General features: G+C 40.0%; 1 protein-coding gene across 1 annotated transcript; it reads right to left on the bottom strand.

Moving 5' to 3' along the window:
- Positions 1 to 318: 318 nt before the first annotated feature.
- Unc80 (unc80, NALCN channel complex subunit) lies at positions 319 to 27,429 on the bottom strand. The gene is given in 50 exon segments (XM_076774971.1): positions 319 to 1,509; positions 1,582 to 1,730; positions 5,212 to 5,307; positions 5,518 to 5,799; positions 6,259 to 6,609; positions 6,792 to 7,001; positions 7,108 to 7,366; positions 7,594 to 7,914; positions 7,993 to 8,523; positions 8,641 to 8,859; positions 8,924 to 9,349; positions 9,613 to 9,920; positions 10,029 to 10,302; positions 10,360 to 10,608; positions 10,679 to 10,857; positions 11,986 to 12,166; positions 12,258 to 12,882; positions 12,949 to 13,438; positions 13,525 to 13,779; positions 13,994 to 14,259; positions 14,440 to 14,579; positions 14,669 to 14,884; positions 14,997 to 15,187; positions 15,415 to 15,524; positions 15,735 to 15,876; positions 15,953 to 16,130; positions 16,204 to 16,327; positions 16,558 to 17,008; positions 17,250 to 17,624; positions 17,702 to 17,843; positions 18,125 to 18,316; positions 18,419 to 18,548; positions 20,233 to 20,262; positions 21,907 to 22,049; positions 22,175 to 22,335; positions 22,420 to 22,595; positions 22,873 to 23,130; positions 23,208 to 23,344; positions 23,415 to 23,465; positions 23,544 to 23,627; positions 23,735 to 23,823; positions 23,988 to 24,219; positions 24,402 to 24,549; positions 24,631 to 24,776; positions 24,914 to 24,934; positions 25,737 to 25,763; positions 26,414 to 26,462; positions 26,803 to 26,905; positions 26,977 to 27,111; positions 27,210 to 27,429. Coding segments are annotated over 48 exon segments (10,494 nt in total). The 5' UTR covers positions 26,889 to 26,905; positions 26,977 to 27,111; positions 27,210 to 27,429; the 3' UTR covers positions 319 to 915.
- Positions 27,430 to 27,701: the final 272 nt, after the last annotated feature.

Genomic DNA, 27,701 nt, shown 5'->3' with positions numbered 1-27,701 from the left:
GACGCTTATTTATCGACCTCAAACCCTCTGGTGTTAAAAAGCCCAAGCTTGTCGAGAAATCCATCTAGCGTAGACAATACGAACTATTCCACGACAAACTTGGGCGTTTTAGCACCAGAGGGTTTGAGGTCGATAAATGAGCGCCATCTAGCGTTGGAGGTAACGAACTATTCCATGACAAACTTGGGCGTTTTAGTTAATTTAATTTAGCGAAAAGTTAATAATTCATAGTTTGTGTAAATATTACAAAATTGTTTTTTTTATGACTTTGTCTTTCAATGCATTGATCATAATAAATGTAAAAGTGTTAGAGAATAATTCTATTTTGATAATAATAAATTATTTTTATTTCAAATATACTCACTTTTACAGGGAATCGTCTCATACAAATATTTAGATGTAATTGTCCGTGTGCTCGTGATTCTGCTAGATTCGCTATGTATTACAAAGTATTCTGAAATCACAAAGTTAGGCCCACGGCATATATGCATCATTAATTGGTCTTTTCGGTCGACGAAAAGCATTGATTAAAACTTTGAACATCATAATAGAAGATTTATTAACTGCCACTCTACATTGTCGCGAAATATTTTCTACATTACATCTCGATCGGACCTTTTACTGCTAACGTAATCTTTTTATAGTAGTGCCATTCACTTGATCTGCAGAATCTACGGATTATCGCGGTGAAAAATAATTTCTCAAAGACTGAAAAAAATAAAATTCCGTAGCTTATCGTGTCTGTTGTTCAAATTAGAAAGAGTTTAATCGTTTGGCCAAAAATCAAAACTGGTATGATCTGAACGAGCTGCAGGGATCTTCGTTGACTCGTTGAGCTATAACAGGAATTACAGTTAGCAATTAGAGGTCGTTAGTGCCTTCTTAATCAGTCTCGTAACCATGTTCGTTGACTGTTTATATCAACGTGTCTTCGTCCTGATTCGGAAACACTATCAACAGGGAGTGTTGAGAAGTGGTTCTTTGACTAGAAGTCAGCAGAGCTGTCTTCTCTCCTCCGCTTCCGTTGATGGAGCAATCAGGCGAACTACCGTCGAAAGCTATAACATTCGTTGTGGTGCTGCTGGTCGAAGGCATGTCGTTTAAGTCCGGGGACGCCAACGGTGGTGCTTGAACCGGACGATTGTTGCTGCTTTCCAGTGATACCAATTGTATGCTGTACGATTCGCGATAACCGGACGTACTAGACGTGTCCTCGTCCCACGAAACGTCCGACGTTTGGAGACTTAGATGATGATAGTGATGACAATGGTGGTAGTGATGATGTAGGTTGCCATGCATTTGTTGTTGATCGTTTGGCACGTTGTTGCTTTTCTCGCAATCCGACTGACGGATGGACGAACTTCGTCTGGAACGAATGGACGACGAGTCCGAGGGGATGTTAAAGTTCGAAGGTTCCCTCGTCGACATCGGTGACGTTCGTACGGACAGTTGGGTCGTTAATGGCACGTGTGGCATATCAAAGACTTGCTCTGTCCCAATTTGTGCTACCTGAAAAGGAAGCAGTACATTAAGTATCGAAGATCGACTAATTCCAATTGATTCCGTTTTGGACAGCGTTACCTCAATGTGTGCCCTTCGACTCTTTCTCAATCGGAATGTCTTTTTGCTTTGGCCCATAGATCGTTGCAAACGAGGTTTGTCTGGTCGCGACTCGCCTGAACTGTCCTCGTTTGGACTGGTCGGGCTCAGCTGGCTCGTCATAGTCTCCCCTGACAAACCAGTATTCGATCAATTCGCTTTTATTATCGAACGCTAATCTCTATAGAATCTATCCATGCTGTTCTTTAAGAAATAAACTAATTTCCAACCCGATGCGTATCCTGAAGTGTACGTGATAAACAACAGTGTTCCGCGAACTATGATTATTTCAACATCGCACTATATCTACTTGCGAATAGGTACCTGTCGAACAATTGTCGTATCTAATTAGCAGATCAGCGTTTAGTAATTTCTACTTGTATCGAACAGACGACCCTGAACGCGATTTGTCAACTATTAGAATCGATAACTACGTTCTTACTATAGATCGTTCTCAACGGAATTTGTCGTTTGCTTACGGTTACGTATACGAATGTTTTTAATAAAGAAATTAAAATTGTCAAAGTTGCATTTGTATTTAAAATCAAAGGAGCATCGCCTTTTGAGTATAATTTACGCATCTTTGTTGGGGCGCGAAGAAAATATGAGCGTGGAAGGACAGCAAAAGAGTAAATGCCTGATAATTGTAGAGTACGGGGAATAAAAGGAGAAACAAGGAAGAATAGTAGATAAAAAAATATTTGTGTAGAATATCTGTGTGCGAAATATAAGATGTCCCTTTGAGCGAGATCGGCCTAAATACTTCCATTGTCTTTTACGATAGGAAATGGCTTCAAGTGTACGCGTATTTTCGAAATTATATCTTTTTCAGTTGTATACGTGGATGATTTGGAAATATGTAATTTAGCTTTTAAAAGAATTTTCATCGAACAAAAATATGTATATTATTAGCAAGTAAAAAGAAGTGAAGTAAGGGTGTTCCAATGAAAATTAAATGAACCATGATATATGCAACGATGATAGTGACGGTCGAAAATAATCGTGAAAATGGCTTGCATCAGTTTTGAACCCTTTTAACGACTAGTATAATCTTGTAATCTATCAAAGTTCATCTTCTGACGTCTACCACGCTTATAACACATAACGTAACGAATATTAAAATTTTGGGAGTTAGATCTCTGTTAATATCCATCGGTTTTACTCGTGACTAAACGTATTGTTCGTTGATAAATTTTTCCCTATTTTTCTTTGAAACATTTTGCAGAATTAATCCGCGTAACATACACACATTCAATGTACTTTGAACGGTCAACGTTATTTTCATCGATCAGAAGTAACGTAGAGGCCGTCGTTAGCTGCAATTATAATATATTTATTTGGAACAGGGCTCAGAATTTACCTGATGAGTGCCTAAATTCTACGGAAGATAGAAAGCGCAGTTTTGGTGCCTTTTGATGAGTTAATATAGGATGAGGCTTAACATGGTTACGTTCATCGCTAGTAGAAGGTGGTTGGGATTTATCTGAAACATGCCACATTCAACGTCTAGAATGAAAGGAAAGACGACAAATGAGACAGACCACGTGACGACGTCATTGATATGCCGATACATTGTTTACAGAAATTCCATTAAACGCTTACGAACCGTTCTGTGCAATCACAGACCGCGTAGCGTTTAATGCAAGTAATGTATAGGTATGGTTTCGCGATATTTTAATGTCGTTAAATCGGATATCATCGTGATACGCTTCGCCAATATTAAATCTGAAATGAACGAAAGAATTAAATATGAATGGAGCGTAGTACAATGTGCAAGATGGGACATAATTCGCAGTACAACACCGAGATTAGACGATTTCTCGGTAAAAAATTCACGAAGTAACGCGAATTGAATTCTTTTCGTACGAGATATCGTTTGCTTCAAATTTCTTCGAATTAAAAAATATTTGTCGAGCTCCGTATAAGCATGATAACACCCTGTATATACAACTTAGGTAAATACTATGAGAAAATATTAGCTAGATTCCTAGTACCCAGTGTGCAAAATATTTTATATGAATATTTTAAAAGACTATTTTCAAAGTTTGCTACTTACTTTTGAGCCAGTTCATTATTTGTACTCTGAATTATGTCCCTCTGTGTATAAAGTTGATAAGGTATAGACGATGTACTGTACAGTTATTAATTGTTTGGCGGGGTGGGGGTGGGGGGTACGGGGTTGCTTCGATTATGGAAGTTTTGAGAGACAATATGTATATCTGAAAATTCAAGTGACCCAGGACCTTGTCGAACACCAGAAAAGCACTGGAATACGAAAATTGTATACAGAATTTTATATGTATGCGTTTCTTCGTAAAGAATACTGTGTCAGTCTGTATGAAAGAAATGAACTTTCGAGTACAGAGATCGTAGCGTGATTAGATAAGAATGGAAAAGCAATAAAAAGTCGAAGCAACTACGTGTAGTGAAGTATATATCTACGTAACGACGAACTGAATACCAGCCGTTGGACATTACCATTGTCTAAATACTGCTGTATAAATTAAATACAATCGTGAACTACATTTAACGGGAAAGATCACAACTATAGTAGAAGAATATAATATTGTAAGAGATATGTGAAAATCGGATTCATGTATTCTCTACAGCAGGGGTTCCCAACATTTCTCGTCAGATTTTCCAAACATAATTATAATTTCTTCCAACGCAAGCATCGACTCGTTTGCATCGTTCGAAAAAATGAAAATATTCTTCTATCGTGAAGTTCTGTTTTATTAAATTCACTAACAAGGGGGGTGTGTATTTTTCGTATAATTTCGAAAACGAGAGAATGTATTTTTACACGGGACGTAACATATTCGATTTAATCAGAATGGTACTTTGCTGTACTTTGAGAAACCCTGCTTCCAGTGTGTCGAGTACAGTTTCGAACAAATAGGAGAAACGATAAAATCATTTCTCTCGTTAGCGGTGACATTTAAAACTGCGTAGAGACGTGTGTTAAATGTACAAAGAATCCGTCGAATCTCTCTGTTCGTGGAAACAATAAGAAAACACCATCAAGAAGTGTGATCGAGAGGAGCACACAGAAAGGGAGATAAAGTGTACAGAGAATAACAAGAAGTTATGAGATACGGAGAAGCGTGACAAGGAACACACCAGCAGGACGTTCATCATAGATTTCGGTGAAACTTGACTGTTAGAATCTGCTTACCTCCGTTCCCTAGCTAGCAATGAAAGCAACGCAATGATCAATGTTTCAATATACGATCTAAACAGGAAGGTCCGAACGATGGAATCGTGGATAATGGAATATAAGCAATGCAGACCGATTTAAAGCAGCTTTTATGAGGTTCGGTTCGTGAAAGAAATCTCTATTTCAAATTTAAGTCGCTCAATCGCAAGCCTCGCTGTCGGGGTATAAATAGAAAATAGAAAAATGTCGACAAAAATATTATATAAACGAACGGTCGAACGTCGAAAATTTCGTAGCAGTGCCCTGTAGACAATGGCTCGATCCAACTGTGGTAAACGTATCGCAATTGCTCAGAAAAATAACGAAACATTTATGAGAGGCTTGCAGTCGCATCGGAAATATGTACTTAAAGTTGGGAACCGTTTCATAAAAGTTTCTCGAAAGTAATCGAATACCTGCGGGCATCTGTTGTTCCGTGGTCGGTTCGATAATACCAACGTCACTGGCTTCGCGAAGAGTGGAAGAACCCACGCTCGTACTAGAAACTGACCCTGAAACATCAATCATTATTATCGTTAAATAATATAGAATCAACAACTAGAATTGTTCCAATTTTAACGAATTTTCAGTTTAATTTAAAGTCTGCGTCACGAATTAACCCCTGGCCCGAGTAACTGAACGATCACAGGTCTCGTTTGCGATCAGTTATACGGGAAACAGTGTTATTTTCGATAAATAACAGAATGGAATTATAATCGTACCGCGTGCTGTGTGTATACCGTTTGGTGGTGCGGTTACTTGACTCGGTTGCGACGTCTTGACAGTTCCGCTTGAATTCGATAGGTGAATTATGTGTGGGGCGGATTGAGGAGCCGTGGAATGGGAAATCGGAGTTTCCGCGGGCGTGCGATTTATATGAGCTCTGGATCCGAGATCTCCGGTCAGAAGATCGATCAACATCGATGGCCTTTGCGTACGGGGTTGCCCTTCGTTCGCGGGGTGCATGTCCGCGACGCTTCTCTTCGGTTCTGGCTGCATTTCGTCTAAATGAAGTGATTACGATATGTTATATACACGCTCTATTTAGGGGTTTCACACCAACAGTGGTTTGAATTCATCTAGGATTCACACACAATGATAGGGATGAATTCAAAGATAAGGGAATTTAGAGATCCAGAATTCAAGATTTTAAACATTCGAGATTACAATTTCAGGGAATTGTAAATATTGTTGAATGTTAAGAGTTTCACACTAGCAGTCGTTTGAATTCATCTAGGATTCATCAGACTGTAGTGGATGAATTCAGAAAAATCACGAACAGAATTCAAGATTGCAAACATTCGAGAATTCCAAGTTTAGGGAATTGTAAATATTGTAGAATGGGTTTATATGTAGCCATTTCTTCCAGGATAAAATTGTAGAATCGAGGAAAAACGAAACTAAGGTAATTATAAAAAAACATAATCTTATCATAGAGATTGTATTAAATCTAATTTACTAACCGAATCTCCTATCTTCTATCTCCTCTTTCAGGTCCTTTAATTCGTGTATGAGGTCAGTCAATAAAGTGCTACGAGATTTTGGTACCGTTTTGGTGTCTCCGTTAATCTTTGCGCGTATGGTACTCTGCATGTTTCTCTCGTGTTCGGAAATGGGCGCTTGGCCGATTTTATGGACGATGAATGGAAGCATTTGAATGTAAAGAGCAGTACGATGAGTGACTACGAACTCTATAAAATTCCAGAGGTACGTGGACGCCTCGTTTCGTTTATTCAACAAGCGCATTGTGCGTAAAATCTTTGGCCACTCGGTCTTCAATTCCATTTCAAAGCATATCGTCATTATTTTCAAGGCTGCAAGAAATCGAACGCTGTCTTTAAAAATAACATAAAAGATCAACTTTTCTTCTGGTTTGGATATATCGATATCTACGGTTTCATTTATACAGTTTATCGAACGCAGTATTGAATTCCGTCCAATAAAAATTAGATCAGTTTTAGAAAGTCGCGGGCTTAAAAATCGTTCGATTGCTCACCTAAAAAGGCAACTTGATACAACGTCAAGGACGTTTTAGTTAAAGTCTTTGAGTCTCTTGCTACGAATGTCAAACTACCCGCTCTCATATCGGTCGTAGTTTTGAGATTCTGTGTAGTTATCGGTACTGTCTTCGTACTCGGTGGCCACAGAGTGTTCAGCACCGCTGTTAAAGTGAAATTTATGTCCGATTGCCTTAGTTTCGTCACATCTAAGAAAACAAGGATCTATTTAACGAAACATCGATGCAATTTACAGTTCGATTCTGATGTAAAGCTTCGGTTTACTTTCGTACGAGTACCATTTTTGCGTTTTACCTTTTCTTCCGGTGCCCACGCGCAGAAACAACGGTATTAACAAGTTAAGTAGTATGTTTTCCGTTCGAGTTTGCGTGGCAAACATGGCATGACCGCCGCACACATTGTCGAGAGAGTATCCTTCGCTCAAAGATATCACGTGAAGAGCTATCAGTCGAAGTACGGTCGAGCAGAAATGTTGGGGAGGTATTTTGCTCATTAAAGCAGCCGAGGAAGCCGAAGTCACATCCTCTGGCGGGGTGTCTCCGATAATCAGAGACTACATACAAAATTAGATCTTACATTCTTTGATATCTAAAGGTAGATTCATATTAATCGCGTTACTGAAAATTTCATAAAATGGTAATTTTTGTCTGCACCGTAATCAGAGATGGCCTAAACGTTTCGAAATATTTTTTGTTTAGTCGATTAGTGAATGTAGTAGTTCACAACTTATTTAATAAAACACAAAGCGTAAGAATAGTAGTAAAATAATAACCGCAATACCTGACAGGTACTCAGCAATGTTTTCAGATACTGAAAGTGTGCAATGTAAGGACACTTAGATAGCGTTTCGTAAACTCCCTTCAGAAGATCGCTCGCTGCCGTCCAATCGGTGTTCCTTCTGATGGAGGCCTTCTTATGTATTTTGCTAAATGTTTTATCGAGCCTTCTCAAAATAATCGTCAACGCGGGTCTCATGTCGTCGTTGGACCACTCGGTCGATGGCAAAATGTCGTTCATGTATCTTCTCAAACCACGACAACCCATCGTCCCCGCGTCGTACGGGGATATTTTTAACAAGGTGTGGGCGATATCTGCCAAACGCTAACGATCAATCATGAATTTTATGTTTTTTAATAAATTGAAACTCTAGCATCGTACGTTTACGTAAGATCTACTTACTATATGGCATTTCGAGTCTAACAGTTCGATCATCTTCCCATCCTGAGACTTCTTGTTCAATTCAATTAATCTAGCCGAGCATCGAGCCACGAAGTCCCCTACCATGTTCAATAATGTGTCGCGTGGTCGACGAAATTCGTTTTTATGGCAACTTTCGGCGTCGTCGTTGTCTCGGTCGTAAAAGGTGCGAACTTTAGAGTGTTCCAAATACTTGGTCGTGTGAGTTTCGTCCTCGAAATCGAAACCAGGCGAATACGGACCCTTCCCATAGTTTCTTTGGCTGGATCCTTTATGTTCAGGGCTCGACTTTTGCGGGCCGTTGTAATATCTGTGAAAACATCGATCTTCCATTATTGAATCTAAAATACGAAGCACCGAAACTTACTTCGTGAGAGCCTCCGAATTATTAACCAAAGTCTTCACGGCTATGGCCAGTTGATTTATTATTTCCTTTTCCGTTTTTCCCTCTCTGTTGTAAGTCGGGGACTGAATTTGTTGCACGTAGCACGGCAATATTGCTTCCAATATAATCTACAAAGTATAATAAATTAGAAGAACAGAAGAACTAACGTAAACACATTTTCTTTTTTCTTTTAATTCATTTCGTGACCGTGTATTTTCATTTATTATAATACAAAAATGTCGTACCAACATTTGTTGTCCCCTAACAGAGTCAGGCGCGTAAGCTATCACCATAACGCAGAGTGAAATGCAATCCAACACGTTGACCATTTCGTTTTCGTCGTGATAACAGAAGTCGATAGCTTTCAGGGGCTTTTCCTCTTTCACTAGTTCGTCTATGTTCAAAGGATCCGGCGACGGGGTCTCCAAACTTAACAACAAATTGAAAAGACACGTGGCGGGGACCTGCAAATAAATTTATATTCGATTTATAAATTAACGAAGCGTCGAATTATTTAAGAAAGAGTACCTTGTGCGCTTCTCCGTGAACGCTCGTTTCGTCCGTGTCCAATATGGTGGACACGCTTCCGAACATCTGAAGGATAAACGGTTTTCGATTCATCAGGTAGAATTGCTTGACGGCGTACTCCACCGTGGTCGTCACTAATTTGTTCGTTTGATGGGTCGAGTACAATTGCAACAACGTCGGCATAATTAACAAGTAGCCGTTGGTCGAGAAAATGTTTTTGAAATTGTGCGCCGCGTTTATGTACGTGGCGACAACGTAACGCAAAATGCAAGAATCTTCGCTGTGAAGGATGATCGCGCCGTTCAGAACGTTCAAGAAAAGATGGATGTCTCCGGAATAGGCGAAATTGCCCGCCATCGCCTCGAACATCCTCGCGATCAGTTTCACCCACATAAATTTGTGCATCACGTCCAGACCGAGAAGTTCCTATACGGTGAAATAGAGAAAATTGAACAAGTATTTGCGCCAAAATATGTCAGTAACGTTCCCCTAAAACTCCTGTTGTTAATTAAGAGCGTCCAGTAATTGATGATACCAATGTAATTTGATTCTACAGGAAAAATTGAATGAAAAGTATGGAGTAAAATCTTCCATTATTCGTAGAAGAAAAGACGAAGAATTTATACAAATTTTACTGTAAACTTTTGGTAGAATTTAATTTGAAATATCGTATCGCGTTAGTTGCTTACTCTGCCAATTTCACCGCCCTTGTATAAATCCAAGTCCGCTTCCAGGGCTCTTCTTGGAAAGGAGGGCAGTTTCATTAGTTCCTCGTGAAGAAATACTACCCTCTGCACTACCATGTCGACGTTTTTCAAAATCGCCCATGTTAATAGAACCTTTCCAATCTCGACGAACTTGTGAACCAATTCCTGGCGTTGCAGCGCGTTGAACGCGTCTTCCGGTTTCATGTGAACCAGCTCGATCTCAGAGAATTGCGATCTGCCCTTAAAAAAGTAGTAATCCCGAACGTAGGACGACGGATTACGGATTTGATCTGAAATTTGTGTATAAATTTTAAGCGAGAAAATTGTTGCATAATCGAAAAAAAGGGAAACTCTAAATTCCAAACGATACGCATAGAATAATATAAACGAGTACGAACGTGTTTTGTAGTCCACGAGGAAGTATTCTCGTTGTTTTGATTCCTCGATACCAAAGTAATCTAACGATTCTCGGAGTATTTGACAGAATTGCGTGTCCTCCTGGACCGGAAATTGCGAGGGAATTCCTCCAGCGTCCGGATCTTGTGGACCGTGCACCACGATTCTTTTCGCCGATGGCACGTTTGCGGTTAATAAAATCGAGGCGTCGCACTGCTCTTTACGCAGAATTTGCTTTAGATCTTTAAACATTATTCCGTGGACACTGTGAACCACCTGTAGAAACAAGAATTATAAATCTCGCGTTAAAAAACGTTCCTAGAATTGACTTACCATCCACAGGATGGAAAGGGCCGTTCCGATCAATTGTTGCCCTTCTTCGTGGGAAGAACGTACGTAAAACATTACGTAACCGATTATATAATTGTACAAGGCGAACGCGGCCTGTTGAGGTAGTTTCGGTACAAAACGAATCAGGTGTCTCAAAATTTTAAACATCAATTCTTGCTTCTCTCTGGTGAGACGTTCCAAAACGTAACGTAGAAACAGCGCGCTGTCTTCCACCAGGCAATTCCAAATCACCTGACGATAAAGAAAACGTTACGCGACTCGATTCGTTTATTAATAACATAACATTCGATCGGTTCCTCACTTGATATGCTATTTCGTAAACGGCGCTTCCGTCGTTGGAGACGCCCGCGTCGTCGAGCAAGTAAATGATTTGAACAATGGCGGAACATAAGGAGGAAGGAAACAGCGATGGCGCTGATTGGCCGTGATGGGACGTGTTTCTTGGTATCGTTTCACCCGCATCCTCGTCCCCAACGTTTCCTATGCAAAACGATATTATTCTTAACTTGTTCGATGCATCGAACGTAGATCACACAGAGATGTTTAACCCTTTGCACTCGGAGACATTTCTTCGACCACCTACTACTAACTCAAACACACTTTCTTACGAAATATTTGTTTTTATACTTCCGAAATCCTACCCACTTTTGAGAAAAAAATTCGAGTAAGTGCTGAAAGTTTTGGGTGAAAAAAAAGATTTTCGAATCGTCTTGGAAAAATTATTTTTAGTTGCAGGGGTCAATTGCAAGCATTTTTGGTCAATAGACATATCCCCGAATTCCTACTCAGTTTCGAGAAAAAAATTCCTTACCGAAAATATCATTTCTGGCCAGAAATGTCTGCCCGAATTTTCATGCGAATCTTTAAAACGTCATAACTTCTGAACGGATTGGCCGATTTTAATGTTTAAAAAAGCAAATTACGCGTATTTTGGTGGAGAATATGTAGAAATTGCAAAAATATTCGAAAAGTTGGTCCTTGACCTCGCAAAATGAGAAAAACCCCATAAAAATGGTCCAATTTTCGAACAGTCATAACTCCTACAATTGTGAATATATTTCAATGAAACTTTTTTTCGAAGTAGAGCTCATGGGTACCTACAAAACAGTATTAAACAACTTTTCTGTAGGGCGTCAAACAAAATTACTAAAAATGAAAAACGAATTTTTGACGAAAATCGACAAGGGGGTGGTGGTGCCTAAATTTTTCGACGAAAAAAAAAATTTTTAATTAATTCTGAAAAAATCATTTTCGGTTCCGGGGGTCAATTGCAAGCATTTTTGGTCAACAGACATACCCCCGAAATCCTACTCAGTTTCGAGAAAAAAATTCAATACGGGCGGAACTTTAAACGTTAGTAACTTTTTAACGAAGCCTTCAAAAACAAATTGGTATTCTTGATTTTCGTGTTATTTTATCCTCTAGAATCCTCTATTAAAATTTTTCCCAGGGGTGGCCGAACATCCTGTATAATCACTTTAAAACAATATCGTTGCGTTTCCTTAGAGTGCACATCCAAATTCTTTGCTGGATGTCCCTTCGGAGAGGATAACCGAGTGCAAAGGGTTAAGAAACTGGGCCAAGTATAAGATAACGATGAACAAGTACCTTCGTCGTGATCGTCTCCGACGGGGCTGGGTTCGTACGCCGCTTGCACGGTAATCGGTATAGTCGTGATCAAAAAATTTTCCCTCTCTTCTCGTTTCTTATCATCCTGCGCCTGTAAAGCCTTTTTTATGAGTTCAGTTTGCTGCTTCTTACGAGTTTTCGTTGCCGTCACCAGAGATCTCTAAGTAATAGTCATAATGAACTCTACTTAATCGATAAACAATTCAGGATCTACGATACACTCACCGACGATGGCCTCGGTTCAGACTTACATGATGCTCCTGATTGATAGTCACTTCCTCCACCTTCGTTTTCACCTGCGGCATCCATGGCGGATCGACGACTGGCAACGATTCGATACCGATTTTCGGGGACGGTAACGTGAATTCGATCCCAGGTGGCGGTACCTTGAACGTCAGATGGGCATTTTCCTCCATCCGCGGCCAAACTTGATACCTCAGTTTCCATAGCACTTGGAACCTCAGTATCGCGTTTATTCGCACGTTAGTACTGCTGTGCTCGAGGCCGCGATGCATCAGCTCGCTCGCTTGATTCGGGGCCCGTACGGCCCCGACTATGAACAGGGATGCTGCAGACGCTGCAACTTCTTGGTTCGACTCGAGCAGAAGCTCCCAAGCGATCGGTAGAACGTCGACGAACAGCTCTTCCGTCATTACGACGGCTCCTTTGACCAAAGTGGCCAGCGGCGCATGGAATATGTCCTTCACTTGAGTCTTGATGTACTTCAGAATCGCCGGATTCTCCTTCTCCGATTCGTCTTTACCCGATCTTTTAGAAGATTCCTTCCCTTTCTCGGAATCCTGGTCAGCTAAATCCTTCGAGGAGTCTCGTTGCGTTAATCGAACGGACTGGGATCCGTCTATGTTTCTGTCGATTCTACGCAGAGAAAATAAATATTCGAAAGGAACGCGGATATTCCAGATAATTTATTTAAAAAATTACTTGAATTTCTTTCCCACGCTGTCCTTTCTTCGCACGGGTGACACCTGCGTGCTGGTTTGTTCGGATACTTTGCGACCTCGTTTGTCCTTTTTGTTAGCCTCTTTCTTCTCGGCGTCGAAGTCGAACATACCCGTGCCGTTCAGTATCCCAAACTTCTCGCCATAAATTTTCCTCACGGACTTGATCAGCCTACTGCTGGCTCGCATCTGACGTCGATGGCAATGGGGGTGGCAAAAGTTCTGATGGGAACAGTAGATGTTGAACGAATTGGCGAACTGCACCAGGACCTTCATCCACGGGAAATTTTTGTTGGTTTCGTCCGTTTCGTTACTGTCGCTGGGACTTTCCGGCGGTTGGTCGTCTATTAATATTCCTGGAGATTCTTCGCCACTGATTTCACCCCCGAAACCGGGTTCGGAAGTGTCGCTTCTGTCCGACAACGAGCTCACTTTTCTCTTCGATTGGATAGAATCCGCTCGTCTCACCGTATCTAATCATCAATAACGAACCCATCGATCACACGATCCCATATCGAGGCAAATTTTTAAGGGCTTTGATATTGATTTTAATACTCACAAGCCTCGCATTCGGTGTCCTTTCCTTCCTTGGTACCGCGTCGAAGTTTCAAACTTCGTTTTTTGAACGAACCAGTCGCGTTTTCCGCGGTACCGCGTCGAAGAAGAAATGGCCGACCTTGCGGCGGTTGTACGCGTTTCACCTTCTCTTTCTCGGCGTTCTGGGAATCCTCCCCCTGAATCGTAATAGTCGATTTGCTACTACCTTCCGATTCGTTATCGGGCTCGTAAAGAACAAAGCTAATTTTGCGTTCTGCTGAAAGTTCAATCCAAAACGATTAGATTAAACACCTTAAAATGAAGTAACGTTCCTCCGTTAATACACATCAGACGATCGGAGGACGATATTGTACTCATTATCGTGGAATTACTTGCTAAATATTAATCAGAAAATGTTCTATACTCGAACGTTGAAATATTATGTTAAAATTCTACGTGTGCGTTTTGCTCCTTACTATAATGATACTTACGCGCTACCTCTCGATCGCCTACGATCGATTGAAGACTTTGAGCCGACGTTTGCGAATGTCCCATCGACGAGAGTGCCATACTCCATCGTCTATTCGCTTCTCTGCTGTACATTCGTTCCCAAGGCGGAGGACGTTCTTTCGTTAAAAGTTTATTGAATTTTGGCAGAGTTTGATAAGTCTCCCTTAAGAATGCCGTCACCTCCAATAGTAGAATACAGGCAGCAAGTCGCAACGCGATAGGACACTGGGACCCATAACCGTTTATGCTAGCTAAAATACAATAAAGTAAATACTATGAAACTCGATAATTCACAAATTATAAAAAGGATTCAGGATTTTCAGGAAGATAAATTTAATGTAGTAGTGCAGTCCCAGGATTTAGTTTCTCCTATTTTTGTTACTGTCTGCCCTGAAAGTCTTGATTTCGTTCCTCTTATCATCGTGACTTGCCTTCGTCGAGAAAATCTTCTTCCTCGTCTTCGATAATCAAATCTCGTTGCTTGTTTTCGTCGGAGACCATAGCTCTCATTTGATCACCATTTTGCTTGTCTTCGTGCAATAATTCTTCCAATCGCGCGCCAATAGCCTGTTCGCGTTAAACATAAATTAAATAGAAAAAACAGTGATATTTGCATGTTTTCTTGGTGATAAAATCACGTGTCGAATTCTAAGTACCTCAGCCCATTGGTAAAACAATTTTCCAGCAGTCCGTTGCATAACATGGACTCTGCTGAGCACCGTGGACGTATTCCGATTATTAATGGGCACCGACGGACGAAATATAGGAAAATTCATTTTCATCCAGGTCGGCCATTGTCCCTTGTTACACAAGTGAACGAAATGGGCGCATTCTAGCAGCAAACACGTTCGTGCGACCACCGGTGCGTACGGCTAAATAAACAAAAGTGCACACAGCGACGTTATGAATTGTTTTAAAAATTTATTTCGGTTTGTTTGCATATGAAATCGATTTAACGTTGTATAGAAAATGAAATATTTTTACGAGATCTAAGATCGCAGCCATTAGATAGTGATCGGGGACCGAACCCGGTTGGCAAGTCTCCAATAAGAACGAAAATCTTAGCATTCCATCGAAAACAGCGTTACAGGGCACCAGTCGTCTCTCTTTTAACACCACGAATTCAGATTCCCTCGAAGCTTCCCCAAACTCCATAGAATTTCTTCTGCTGAAATCTGTTTAGAACGAAACGCTGTCTTAACGATTATAATTTTAATCAGATCGAAAGAAACGAATAGGCTATTTCATAATATACGGGGGTAGGTCGAAAGAATAAAAATTATTGGTCCTCTATTTAAAACAACAGAGACAAGCCTAGAGCTTCAAACTTTTTATATCGTTGTATCCTTTCTACGTCGATTCCACATATTACAAAACCCATTCTGGTAATTTGTTTACTTACAACTTCCGGGCACTTCCTCTAAACTTTCCTTCTTCTTACTTTTTCCAAAGCCAATTTTCGTCAGTTGATCTTCCACGCGACGTTTCGCCTTCTGCAGAGTCACACCGACACTTGCGTAACAAATATTTACGATTATTATTCAACACTAAATTCACGGGATCTATAACTCATAAATATTGTTTGAAATTTTAACGATACGAATGTAGATCCCAATTAAAAGAAAAACAGTGAAGTAAGTGAAAAACTCAGGTATCGTGAATATTTTGGTCATTATCGTAAGGGTTAAAATTTTCGAATAAAAAACTTATCAAGATTATTACCTGCGCCCCGATCTGGACGCGCTACGATAATAACCATAATGAAAACTGGATTGCCTAACGAAACTTCCGTCCGTTGGCGATTCGCTGCTTTCGTGGCTGTCGGTAGAATCGGTTCTGCCATTTTCTTTTCGAAACCAATTAACTGAAACGGATTTAGAAATTAATTTTCATTTTAATATCTATCTTATATATCTACATTATTATATTATTATTATTACCTATACTACCGATCTGAAATCGAGTCGATTTTCGACTTTTTCCAGAGCCCAAGAATTCTATTCCCAAATTGCGTTCGCTTGGCCTCGGCGTGAGTATGTGATGTTTCTTTCTCAAGTTCCCCAAAGGACTTTGGCTAATTTTCGCGTTTTCTTCGCTCAGTTCTGTCTCGAGGAGGCTCTGGAAGATTGCGACGCACGTTATCGCAAATATAAAAAATATGTGCGCGACGTGTGTTCGTTTATATACGCACTGCACAAGTGGACGACGTGCTCCTTTTCTTGAAAAGGAATTTCCGAGTTCCTCTGTCGTCCACGGTGTAACAAGTATCCCCTCCAATGTCAGCGTGCTCCTCCAAATCTGATTGGTGTATGTGTCTGGAATGAATATCAGTATTAGGTCTGGAATTAATTTCTAGAACGTCAAAATTTATCATTAAATGTCAACTCAATTTCCAATCAAGATTAATTATAGAATATATGCTAATTTCACTATTATTTGAGTACAAGACAAGACTATATTATTTTGCTAATACTTGAATAAATATACTTCTATTAATATTTGGCTCTTCTTTTATTTTTCTCCACTAACTTTTATTTATTTTTACCTGATAACGCGGGTCGTTTGAATGTTGCTGTTGCACCGTTTGTTAGGTCGGTCCGCAGAGTCCAAGATTCCGCTCAGGATGACTCGACGGAAAACACCCCCGTGGATCTCCTTCACGTAAGTCATGAACTGTCGTAGATCGCAATACAGGCTTATGTTTTCCTGAGATTTCAGCTCTTTGAGCGCTTTAACGAAACGCGTGACCAGCGTCTTGAACACGCAGTTAAAAATGTGACTTTCTATGCCGCGTGCACCATGGCCGCCGAGCCCGTACGTCGAGATCGCGTTAGCGGAAGCTGTCGCCGCCATATTGGCCGCAGCACCGGATGCGTTCGAACCGCCTAGCGTCCCTCCGGAAACCATGCCGCCCCCCATCAGATTCACGCCGTAATTCGTCGCGTATCCGCCCTGGGATCCGATTTCTGGCGATTTGCTCGATCCACGTTTCTGATCTACGACGGAACGATCGAGCAAAAGTTATCGAATAACGCATAGAATTGGAATTCAAGGGCAACGAAGCGTCCGCGATGTACATGTTAATATCTCGGATGCAATTGCTTTGGAAAGTTCGTGAAAAAGCGAGCTTTAGATTAAAATCGTGATGGACGATCGAAGCGTGGCAACAGAATCGAGCAACTTCAAAAAACAAACAAATACACACGTAGCTTTTTTCGTTTCCCTCGATTTACTCACTAAGTGGAGATAACAACGAACTTGGATCCAGGCAGAATCCAATGAATGCATGAAAGAATTCCAGAATCTCTGGTATCGGTTGTTCGCGCATCATCGATCGCAGAAATCGCGAGAACTGCTTCGAGCTGGCTCGATGCAGCTTGGTGAGGATCGTTTGGGCTTGCGAACGACAAAAGTCAGCGTGAGGACCGCGTATTCCTTCCGAACAGCTGTGCGGGCAGCCCAAGTGTTTCAGTACTCTGATCACGCAATTTAATAAAAGATTATGCGACGAGGTCTTATTTTTGTCCGTCTGATTCTGTCGATAATCTTGATCGTTCTCGACATTCTCCTTCTTCTTTTCCGTCCCCGATTTTTCTATTACCGTTCCTGACTCTGAACATATAATTCATTCAATATGCTTACTCCATTCAAAATTTAATATAATTATTTGCTTATTATATTTCGTTTACCTGTTAAACTGCCGGTCATCTCATCGCGAAGACACTGTTTCATCACTCCCATATCCATTAAAAGTTCCACCAAATTCAAAATATTTTCGCACACTCGTAAAGAACAGTAGTTGGTGTCTCGTAATGCAACCGAGTGCACGGCCTGACAAAAGAATTAAAAAGTATTATTAACAAGAACGATCGAACGAATAGTTCCCTATAATATGAAGTTAATGAATCACTTTTTCTTTCGGTGGATTATTATTTACTCGTCAAAATGAAACCAGTAAGTTCCTAAGGATTTTGTCGATCGTTAAACGATTTTAGACTAATATACTTTGCTATCGTATCTGTGTATGCAAAAAATAGATTGTAGCTACACGAAATCTGTTAAAACGATTGTTTTTCCACGGAACTATTCAAATATTGCATAGAAAAACTCACCTTTAGAACTACTTGCAAATCGATGTCACCTTCCTTGGTGATGTAACAAGATGATCCAGGCGCTTCCGGTATCTCGTCACTGGCATACGTGATGTTAGAATCTGTTTGCGACCGTGTGAGACTAGGTTTCCTTTCGGAATCTAAACGATTACCGCGCATGCTAATAACGTCTAACTGACTGTCGATCGAAGCCTACGAGAACAAAATTCAGTAACATATTTTAAAATTGGCAAAAGAATTATGGTTCGTCGAGACGTGAAATTTAAATACAAATTAAGTTGTTTTGTTACTAACCTGCCGTTTCATATAGTCGGGGGATGGCGTGGGCGTGTGTTCCGTGACGGTGATGATGGGATTCGGGGCGGTGTACGATTGACTGTAAAACCGACTTTGCTTCCTCTCGATGCGAGTATCGCCGACGTACCTACGAATTGATCGATCAGTAGCCCAGCGCGATATAATTATCGCATCGATCCTCCCATGCCAATTTCCAATGTAAATCCTATCTAAGCACTAGAGCTGTTCGAGTATTGGAAAAGAACCGAGTCAGTTATCCGGGTCCGAGCCGAGACTCGAACACGTTTTCGGTAGCACGATTCTTCTTTCTCGAATTTCTTTCGGATGTTTCGAGCCGATTCCTTCGCATTCCGAGTTCCCTTCGAATCGCTGGAACACGTACGTGGCGAACCAACCAACATTTTTTCGAATGATTTACAGTAGAATACTCGTTCAAGAAATTATTCCAGCGACTCGAAAGAATCGAGCGATTCGAAACATCCGAGATACTCGGAAACGTTCGAACTACTCGAATTCGTTGGAGTCTCGGCTCGATCGGGAAAACCGAGTCCGAATTTCGAGCTGCTCGAGTGTTTCGAGTTTCCGAACATCTCTACTAAGCGCTACTGTCTGATCTCTAAAGTCCTTATCTACTTTGGTGCGTTTGCCATTCCACACAACATGCTCGATGCGTCCCTCAAAATTATATCTCGCTACGTACAGTGTCTCAAAATTTTACATTACAATGCTAATGTTGCTTCCATTCTCTCGATGGACGTAAACGATATACCGGGGGGCACTTAAACTCCGACGTGTCGCGAGTATCAGAGTTAGGTATGGTTTTCTTTTCGAGCGACACAAGAGACTCTTAAAGGAATTTTAAAAGTGTTCGAAGAAGACTATTAAACATTGGAGTTTGTCAAAAAATATCAAAATTGGACGGTTGCTGTGCAGGAAATTTGGTGAGACGAGGTCGATATTCACACAGAAGTTGTTCAAATTCTTTTTGGTGCTGGATTCGTGTCTAAAATTCTTTCGAAGAAGAAAACGTGAGGGTACACAGTGAAAATGGGCTCGTTACTAACAAATTTTATATTTCGACCTGCATGAAGAATACATATATGGAGTTTCGTATGATTTTCAACCATAATCAAACCACGGGATCGTGAAGTAGGTTTCTAGAACAGTGGCTAGAACAATGGAAACAGTAATTTTCTACTATGTTTAGATACGAAATTCATTACAATATAACCGTTCAAAAGTTGTTAATCAATTTCCATTCTCGTCTGGTGGTGTTTTCACGCCCTATAAACTTCGGGGAGGATTGACACAGGAAATCGATGACGACCACATTGGATCTACGAATATGTTAAATTTGAATCAAATTGGTTAGGGGGGGTGGGGGAAGTTTGGTCATTCCTGAACGAGGACCTTTAACACTTAACAGTGCTCTTCGTATTGTTATTTAAAATTATCTGTACAGTTTCTACACTCACTGGGTATACAAATCATCCGTGATTCTTAACACATTGTCAACCAAGCGGGTGAAAAATCCCTCTGTGTGCTATACTGTATTTCACGCTTTTTCATAACTTTTAAGTTTGGCAAAGTGTTAATAATCAGGCGACTGGTGAACTTTTGAGAAAATTGAAGGAAAAGCAGACAGGGTGACGTGTTTACGTTGTTTCTTGTCAACGTGTCCAGGCGACTAGGGCGTGGTGTGTGGTTTAAGGATAATTAGTGCGCCCTACCGGAAGCAGGAAGCTCGTAAAAGAAGCGTGTAAACCGAACTTGCAGTACGGAACTTCCTCCGAGTGACGTTAATGACTTACCCTCCCGCGGTCAGCTCGTTAATCAAGCAGCTGAGCACGAGTTCAGGTGTGAAAAGGCGAATGAGAGATAAAAAAAAGACACACATAGAGAAACACATTATGCATCAATTTTAACGAAGAGCTTATCAAATTATGCAATGGTCCAAAACTTGTGTTGCACATGAAAATAAGCAAATTCTTTACAGGGAAAAAGATCGAAGTTCTGTAACGCTTTTCTGAAACTGTTAATTTTTTATATGTGCATATAAATTGAACGAGTAGTGTAATATCCTCGACGATTAGTACTCTCTTAAAATACTTTGCACGTAACTATACAGGGTATCCCTAGTATCGAGGAGGAGTTGATCCTACGTAAAAAAGTAAATCGAAAACGGGGGACGAACTTTGTTCACAGCGATGCTTCGTTTTCGAGGTAATTAAATTTGAATATTTGCCTGGCGAGTCTGACCATTAATTGCTGCCTTTAATAGCTCCGTCTAATACTATATTATTTCTTTTTAAACTGATTAATGAGTTATTATATACAGAGCGCCCTACTTAAGTCGAAACTGAACGAAATTTCATATTAAAAAACGATACACGATTCTTCGATTCTTACATTTATATAGAATTTGCATGTTCATTGTTGTAACAAAGTTTTCGGATATTCTGTACGTGTCAAAGTTCAAAGTAACCGTCAGTGTTGGGTGAAAGTATGCGAATATTTTTTGCACACCGAACAAATGCGTTTCCAATTTTCGGAAGGAATCGCTAGAAATTGTAGAAAAAGAATTTATTGGAAATTTAATTTTTAATAAAGGCGATACGATAAGAATTATACAGAGCCGCATAGTTTGCCTATACTATACAAAAATTTTACGGTATCGAAGAGAACTTATTTTTAATTATAAAGTTTAGGGCAAATAAAGTTTAATACCGTTTTACATGCATAGAAAATTGCCTTAAAAAACGTAGATAAATAGGTTATTAAAATCATACGAGACGAAGCTACCCAACACTGATTATAAACTACGTTTAAAGAGAAATGTTATCGGTCTAACGAAACGTTTGATCGTTATCGCATTCAGCTTAAGCGTAACTACATCCTTCTGTAATACGAGTTATTTCAACTTTATTCTTTAAAGAGGTTCGATACTGGTATCAATAAGATTTCAAGAAACTTTTTGTAAATCATTCTCTTAATTAATTAAACACGTCTCTGTTTGGTTTGTTTAACATAATAAAATCTATCTATCAAACCCCCTTAAATCATTTACTATTCTACCAAAGATCTATGCGCGCGTATGTACTGTGCGCCCGTGAGAAGATGGCTAGTGGAAGAAGCCAATAGTGGAGGGGGAATTATTATGCTCCAGAGTGGCGACTCGAGCACCAATCAGAATCGCATTCCTCTGCTTAGCCAACTTCTCGCGGACATACAGTACCTACACACGAATTCTCAACACTATTCTGGTCGTTTTGAAACGTTCTGAACTTTGCACAGATATCCGTACAAAGTTTAAGGGACGTAAACGAAGAAATGGAATAGAAAAGACGCAACGTAAACCAAAGCTATGTGAGAATACGCGTGTATGTATGTAGCTACGACGAACGAGAAAAAATAAAATCGAAGAAAGAAAATTACTATAAAGTAAAGTATATAAATACGTTTTACTGTGTCTGGAAACTGCGTACCTTAAACTCGGCATGCTCTTTCCTTTTATTAGGTTTGTAGGGTATTTCATATGATCAACGTCCTTCGCTTCAAAGATTTTCGAAATGGTCGATGTGGGCCTCGATAAATGATCGTCGCCCGTGTCGAGGCTTCTACGACTATCCTGAGACAAGATACAAATATCCCTAAGTTTCTTATAGCGTTTTGCTGAGTGTTAAAACGTTGGAAGTCGTACGAAACACTTGTTTTATAAAGAATGTACAAAGAAACACTATCTAATCAAGTTACCTGTTCGAACAAAATTTTGGGATCGTCTTGACCAATTTTCTCGAGTGCCTTTTCCGACTTTGACAATAATTTAGTCTCGACAAACGCCTTAAGATCAGCCATTTTCATTCTTTTCTTCTTCTCGCTGCCTCGTCTCGTGTGATTTGTGTCGCTATCTTGACCTACGATGGTAACACACACGATATAGAGAAAGAGTACCGATTTAGAGCTTTCGAAGGAAAGGAGAAAAACTTATTTGCAAGTACCACTTGGCACGGAAACGTCTCGAACATCTGGCACTTCCATAAAATCCTTCGCCACATCCTTCTTTTTACTTTCGGGACTTTGATAAATCGATACTTCGATCTTTGGTATTGGCAAAGAATTGCTTCTCCGACGTGGCATCTGCTGCACCGATGTCTCTTCGTTGATCATGCGTAATCTAGAGTAATTTGTCAAATTAGATTGTGAAGACGAAGGAATCTCTAATTAAAGTGTATAATAATACACTTTCGATGAAAGTAACGGTGTTTGTAGACTTTTATCAGTATGTTACGTGGTCCTCCTTGAATGAATTCGTTTTATTGCTAGCTAAGATATTAAATAAACAAAAATATTCCATTCCATTTAGAAAATCGTCTTTAAAATCTCGACTTAAATGATCCCAAGATAAAAGGGACATTCTGTGTATAATATTAAATAAATATACGAGCGGTTACCGGTGGTATAAAAATTGTAGACCCCAATGGACGCCTTCCTCCTGCCACTGAGGGATGAAGAGGCACCTCAGAACGGCTACATCGAGAAAGGTGGCAGCCCTGACGTCCGTGTCGATACCAGCATGACTACTCATCAATCCAGCAGGACCAGAATCGCTAGGAGACACTTGTTGAGTCGTTACAGCTTCCGTTTTCGTAGCATCTTGAGCCTCCTTTTCCGTTTTCTGGCATTTATCCACCTTTTCCTTCTCCGTGTCTCTATCAATCGAACGACATGTTTACGGTTACTGTTAAATGCCTCTAATTAAAGGAATCTATGGAAATAACCGACTGACCCCGTGCTTAGAGACTTTTCTTGATATTGTCTGCAAGTGTTCAGCCCCGAAATTGCTGTGACTTTTTCGATCGTCAAGGTAGACTTGGAGAAATCGTTGGTTCGACCCATGGCTACGTGAAAAATGCTAGCCTCGCCCTGAAATAACGATAAAATTCAACGATTCCTCCTGGGATGATCGTGAAAATCGTATAGAAATATCCTTTACCCCATCTAGTGCCTTCTCCGATTCGCTGAGGGACGGTAGTCTGAAGATAACCTAACGAGAATATTTATTAATCTATTTCTTTATCGGTTCGAGTGCATGAAATTCATTGGAATCGTTGGGAACACTCACTACGTGCTCGTCTTCGGCGCCAGAGCTTTCTTCGGGAATCGTTTCCGGGAATACGGTGTCCTTTGGCGATGATACCCAAGAATTCTGGAAATAAAGTTAAATAAAATTTATTTTGAGGAATAGCTAGTGCTCTTTAATACATGGGAAGTCTACTAGAGTCACAATTTTAACAATTTGTATTATATACTTACATCTTCATCTTGCTGTTTGGTGGGCAAAGGTTTCTCAGCGCTCTGGTCCGAAAACGCACTGGCCGATTGACTGGGTGGACTTTCGACGTCTAAAAATTACATAATAAGTTACTTTGCAACGATCAAAGCAGTTTGTTTTTCAAGGAAATTTGTCAGAAAACATCGTGACTAATAAATATCGAAACATCTTCAACAGAGTATTACAGTTCCAAGTTACATAGCATCATTTTTATTTACAACGAAAATAGCTCACTTTCTCCGACGAACACGTCGTCAGACATCTGATGCTGTTTGGACGATTTGAAGGATCGGTTCCACAGAGCTTGCGGTTTGATTCGACAGTGAGTAGTGAAACAAGGAGTATCCGGATGACGGCACTCGTACATGGCCGACCATATCTTCAAACCGTTCTCCAATCGTAGATTAGTCTTGAAGTCGATGTCTTTCAGATGGTTGCACAGAGGCGCAAACAGATAGACGAACAGCTACGAAAAATAAAATTAGAATTACTATTTTAAGTTAAGTTTCAAGTGTAGAAGAAATTTCTTGAAATTTTTCTCCCCGAGTTTTTAAAAGAACCATACTCTTCTACGTACAGCTAATAACTTTTTAAGCTTTAAAATTTTAGGTTTAATAATTTTTAATGGATTAATAAAGGATTACTCACGCTCACAGTGGGCACAGAAAATAAATAATAAAAGGGATTTCCAGGATCGGCTTCGGTTTCAGCGCATTCTTCCGCAGCGTCGAGAAGTATCCAATGAAGAATGTAAAGGAGCGTCGTTTCCATCACTCCGAGGGTTTGGAAATCCTTCCTTGAAGATTAACGAAAGCAGTTGTCGCGTTAGGAATAAAGTAGTAACGTTTCTTAGAAAGGAGGCACAAAGGCAACTCACCTATTGTGCAGAAGATTGGCGGCGGCATGAAGAATATAGGGAAGGGCGGTTTGGATCAAATGCCATCGTGGCACGCTGCCCAGAATCAGGCTCAAAGAGGGTGTCAAATCATTGCGGAGATTCTGAACCAACACTTTCTCGAGCGACTGTCAAACAAAAGTTCCAAGGTTATTGCACGTTAGAAAGTAATCAATCAATATTCAATTTACAGTGCAATTTCCACTAATATTAATAATCTCTTCCTATAGAGATAGTAGTACGTTTATGGTTTCCAAATACTAACCGTGCAAGCTTCCTTTGTCTCCTGCGTATGCATTGAAACGCAATAAATTGAAATTAATATTCGATCGTTTAAGAAATAGCAGGACTATTTTTAAATAGTAAGAAAGAGGAATAAGAGGAGCACTTGCGACAATACTACGATGCAAAGCTATAGTTACACGTTTTGTCATTGCACGATTAACGAAACTACGTGTTTATTGGTGACGTCGTTGCTGAAATTGTTCGTAAACACATAGAAAAGTCAATTTGTTACGTTATTCTACGTATAAAATGTATAATGTGACGTTTGGAAAGTGAAAGCATTTCTACTCTCTTCGTTAGGCAACATGCTCATACGTTTGAAATACTTCCTATGATATTCCTAAGAAATTAGAAACTATCGAAACGTTCAATCTCTTCTCGTGTTATTGTTTTCTTAAGATACAGATAGACTTAAACAACGTAAAAGATGTGCAATATAAATACGCAGAGCAAGTTTCCTTTCCAATTGGAAACTACGTATGTTGGTATCTATTTGGGTTCTAAAAATATTAAACTACAAGGGAAATAGAGGATGTCAAAGCACGAAGTTAGGATGTAATAAAAGATGCAATCAAACACACAACGCAAGAGTAAATGCCAAAACGTTTATATTTAGAAAATAATCTTTTCGAAGCAGCCCTTCGTATTCGTATCGATAACATGCATGGAAACAATTGTACGTAGGTAATATTGTTCGTAAATAACAAACTGTTCCTAGTGGTATAATCAAAGTAATTAGAAAGCGAGTGTAAAGTAGGTTTGCAAATACGAAAACAAGCAGACATCAGGCTTAGCGAACTTACATGATGGCCTGGCGCGTGTTGACAGAACTGCAGGTGACATGTGGCAGCGTACAGGAGGTCACTTTGTTAGTGCAGGTCGGATAGGTATTAGAGCTGTCGAAATACTCGGGAAATGCCAATCGAGTAATACTCGGTTTAATCGAAGAAGTTCGATAGAACCGAGAAACTCGAATATACGAGTATTGCAACAGCCCTATTAGGTATTGGAAAACAAAGCGTGGGATATGGTTGACAAGGAACTTTTCACACGAAATCTCAATAAATTCGCGACCCATGATTTTTCACCCCTTTACGAATGAAAATAGAACGATATGGGGTGCACAATACAGTGGATGAAATTTCCATAAGAACGATTCGATGATTTACCAATAGAAGTTTATTTATTCTATAAATATATGTTAGTAGCGTGCGAATATCTTGCAAACACTGCTGTACAATCAAAATAGAAATTTAATCTAGACGATCCTGATAAATTTAAACGCTATTGGTAGAATTTCAGTGAAACTTTTGGGTTTGTTTCTTTTCCTGAATATACATACACATATTGCTCGTCTGGGTTCATCTTTTTAATTATTCGTAACTTGAAAATTAATCTACATATAGTACACACATTTATCTTTTGCAAACTTTCTTTCACAACTCGAGGAATGTCGACTAAAGTCAGTGTTAATTTTTACCGTGCATGACGCCTCGTGTAGCTTGCCCAATTTCGCGCGAATGAACGGTCTGCGAACATAAATACAATAGTGAACAATAACAGAAATATTTTACGTTAAATAATACTAAGTTGAATGTTGTGCAACAATTTCTATAATATTTACATCCCTTAATAAACTCTTTCTAACGTGTCCTTTAAAGGGGATGAAAATAAATGAAGAAATTCACAAAAATCATGATTATGATAGTATTAAACAATTATTTTTGCACTTATCAGAAATTCATGAAAAATTCAAGAGAATCAACGTTTCTTATTTACTGCTTTTTGTTACTATAATTCGAATTTATTTTTGAACGATAGTTTGGTGTCTCGCGATTGCTATAGGATACGTAATTACAATTATTGTACCTCAATTGTCGCCAAAGGAACATCTGAACCGGAATGGGCAAAGCCTGTTCCTGGAGGTTGCCATCGACAGACCGTCGTTTATCCATGTTTCTAGCATAAACGTCTGAAACCATTTTTTAACTCATTGATCGTTCGACGTGCGAATCGAAAATACGAAAAGGAAAGGATTCTTACCATACGATCGGACGAAAATTATTTATTACAGGGTGTCCGTTGATATGTAGCAGTTGGCCCACCAGCGTAGAATATTCCTCCCTTCACGTTCTATCGACATCGGCTGGTTTTTCTGCGTTGCAACAGATCGGAAACCTAGCCTCGACAACCGACAAATTAATTTCCCTTCGATATTACAACAAATTGTTTCCACTTGGTTTGGAAACGCGAACGTTTCTTACGTAACTACGCACCTGTACTATTATCTAAATACAACGGATCACGGATTCACCGAGAGTGAAGTATTTTTCTCCCTGACGAAGATGTTCGTACGCTTTTATCGAATCCATCGAAATTACCACGATTGCATTATTCGGTAGTCAGTAGCAGAATCACGTGCCGTTCGCCCTAGTGACACAGTTGCATCGTTCACGTCGGGAAGTACGCACTTTCCGAACGGGGGTTGCACCACCGCGGCAGGATCGTGACTAACTGAAAGACACAGAGGACGTAATTCTGTTGGAAAAGATGGAAATGCGCGCGCTGCGTTCAGAAAATCCAATGCGCCGGTCGTTTCATCGATCAGCCCAGGAATCTGTTACTCGGACCACCCTCCATTTTCTCGAGAGCGACCCACCCTTCCAACACCACCTACCAACCCAGTTACAAGGAACACTAGGCAACTGCCTCCCTCAGATTTTTTTTCAATCAAATTATTGACACGTTAACGTAGTTTCCAATTTTTT

The sequence above is a fragment of the Colletes latitarsis genome, chromosome 2 (genome assembly GCF_051014445.1).
Source record: "Colletes latitarsis isolate SP2378_abdomen chromosome 2, iyColLati1, whole genome shotgun sequence".
Classification (NCBI taxonomy): Eukaryota; Metazoa; Arthropoda; class Insecta; order Hymenoptera; family Colletidae; genus Colletes; species Colletes latitarsis.
This window is presented reverse-complemented; position numbering and strand designations above follow the sequence as displayed.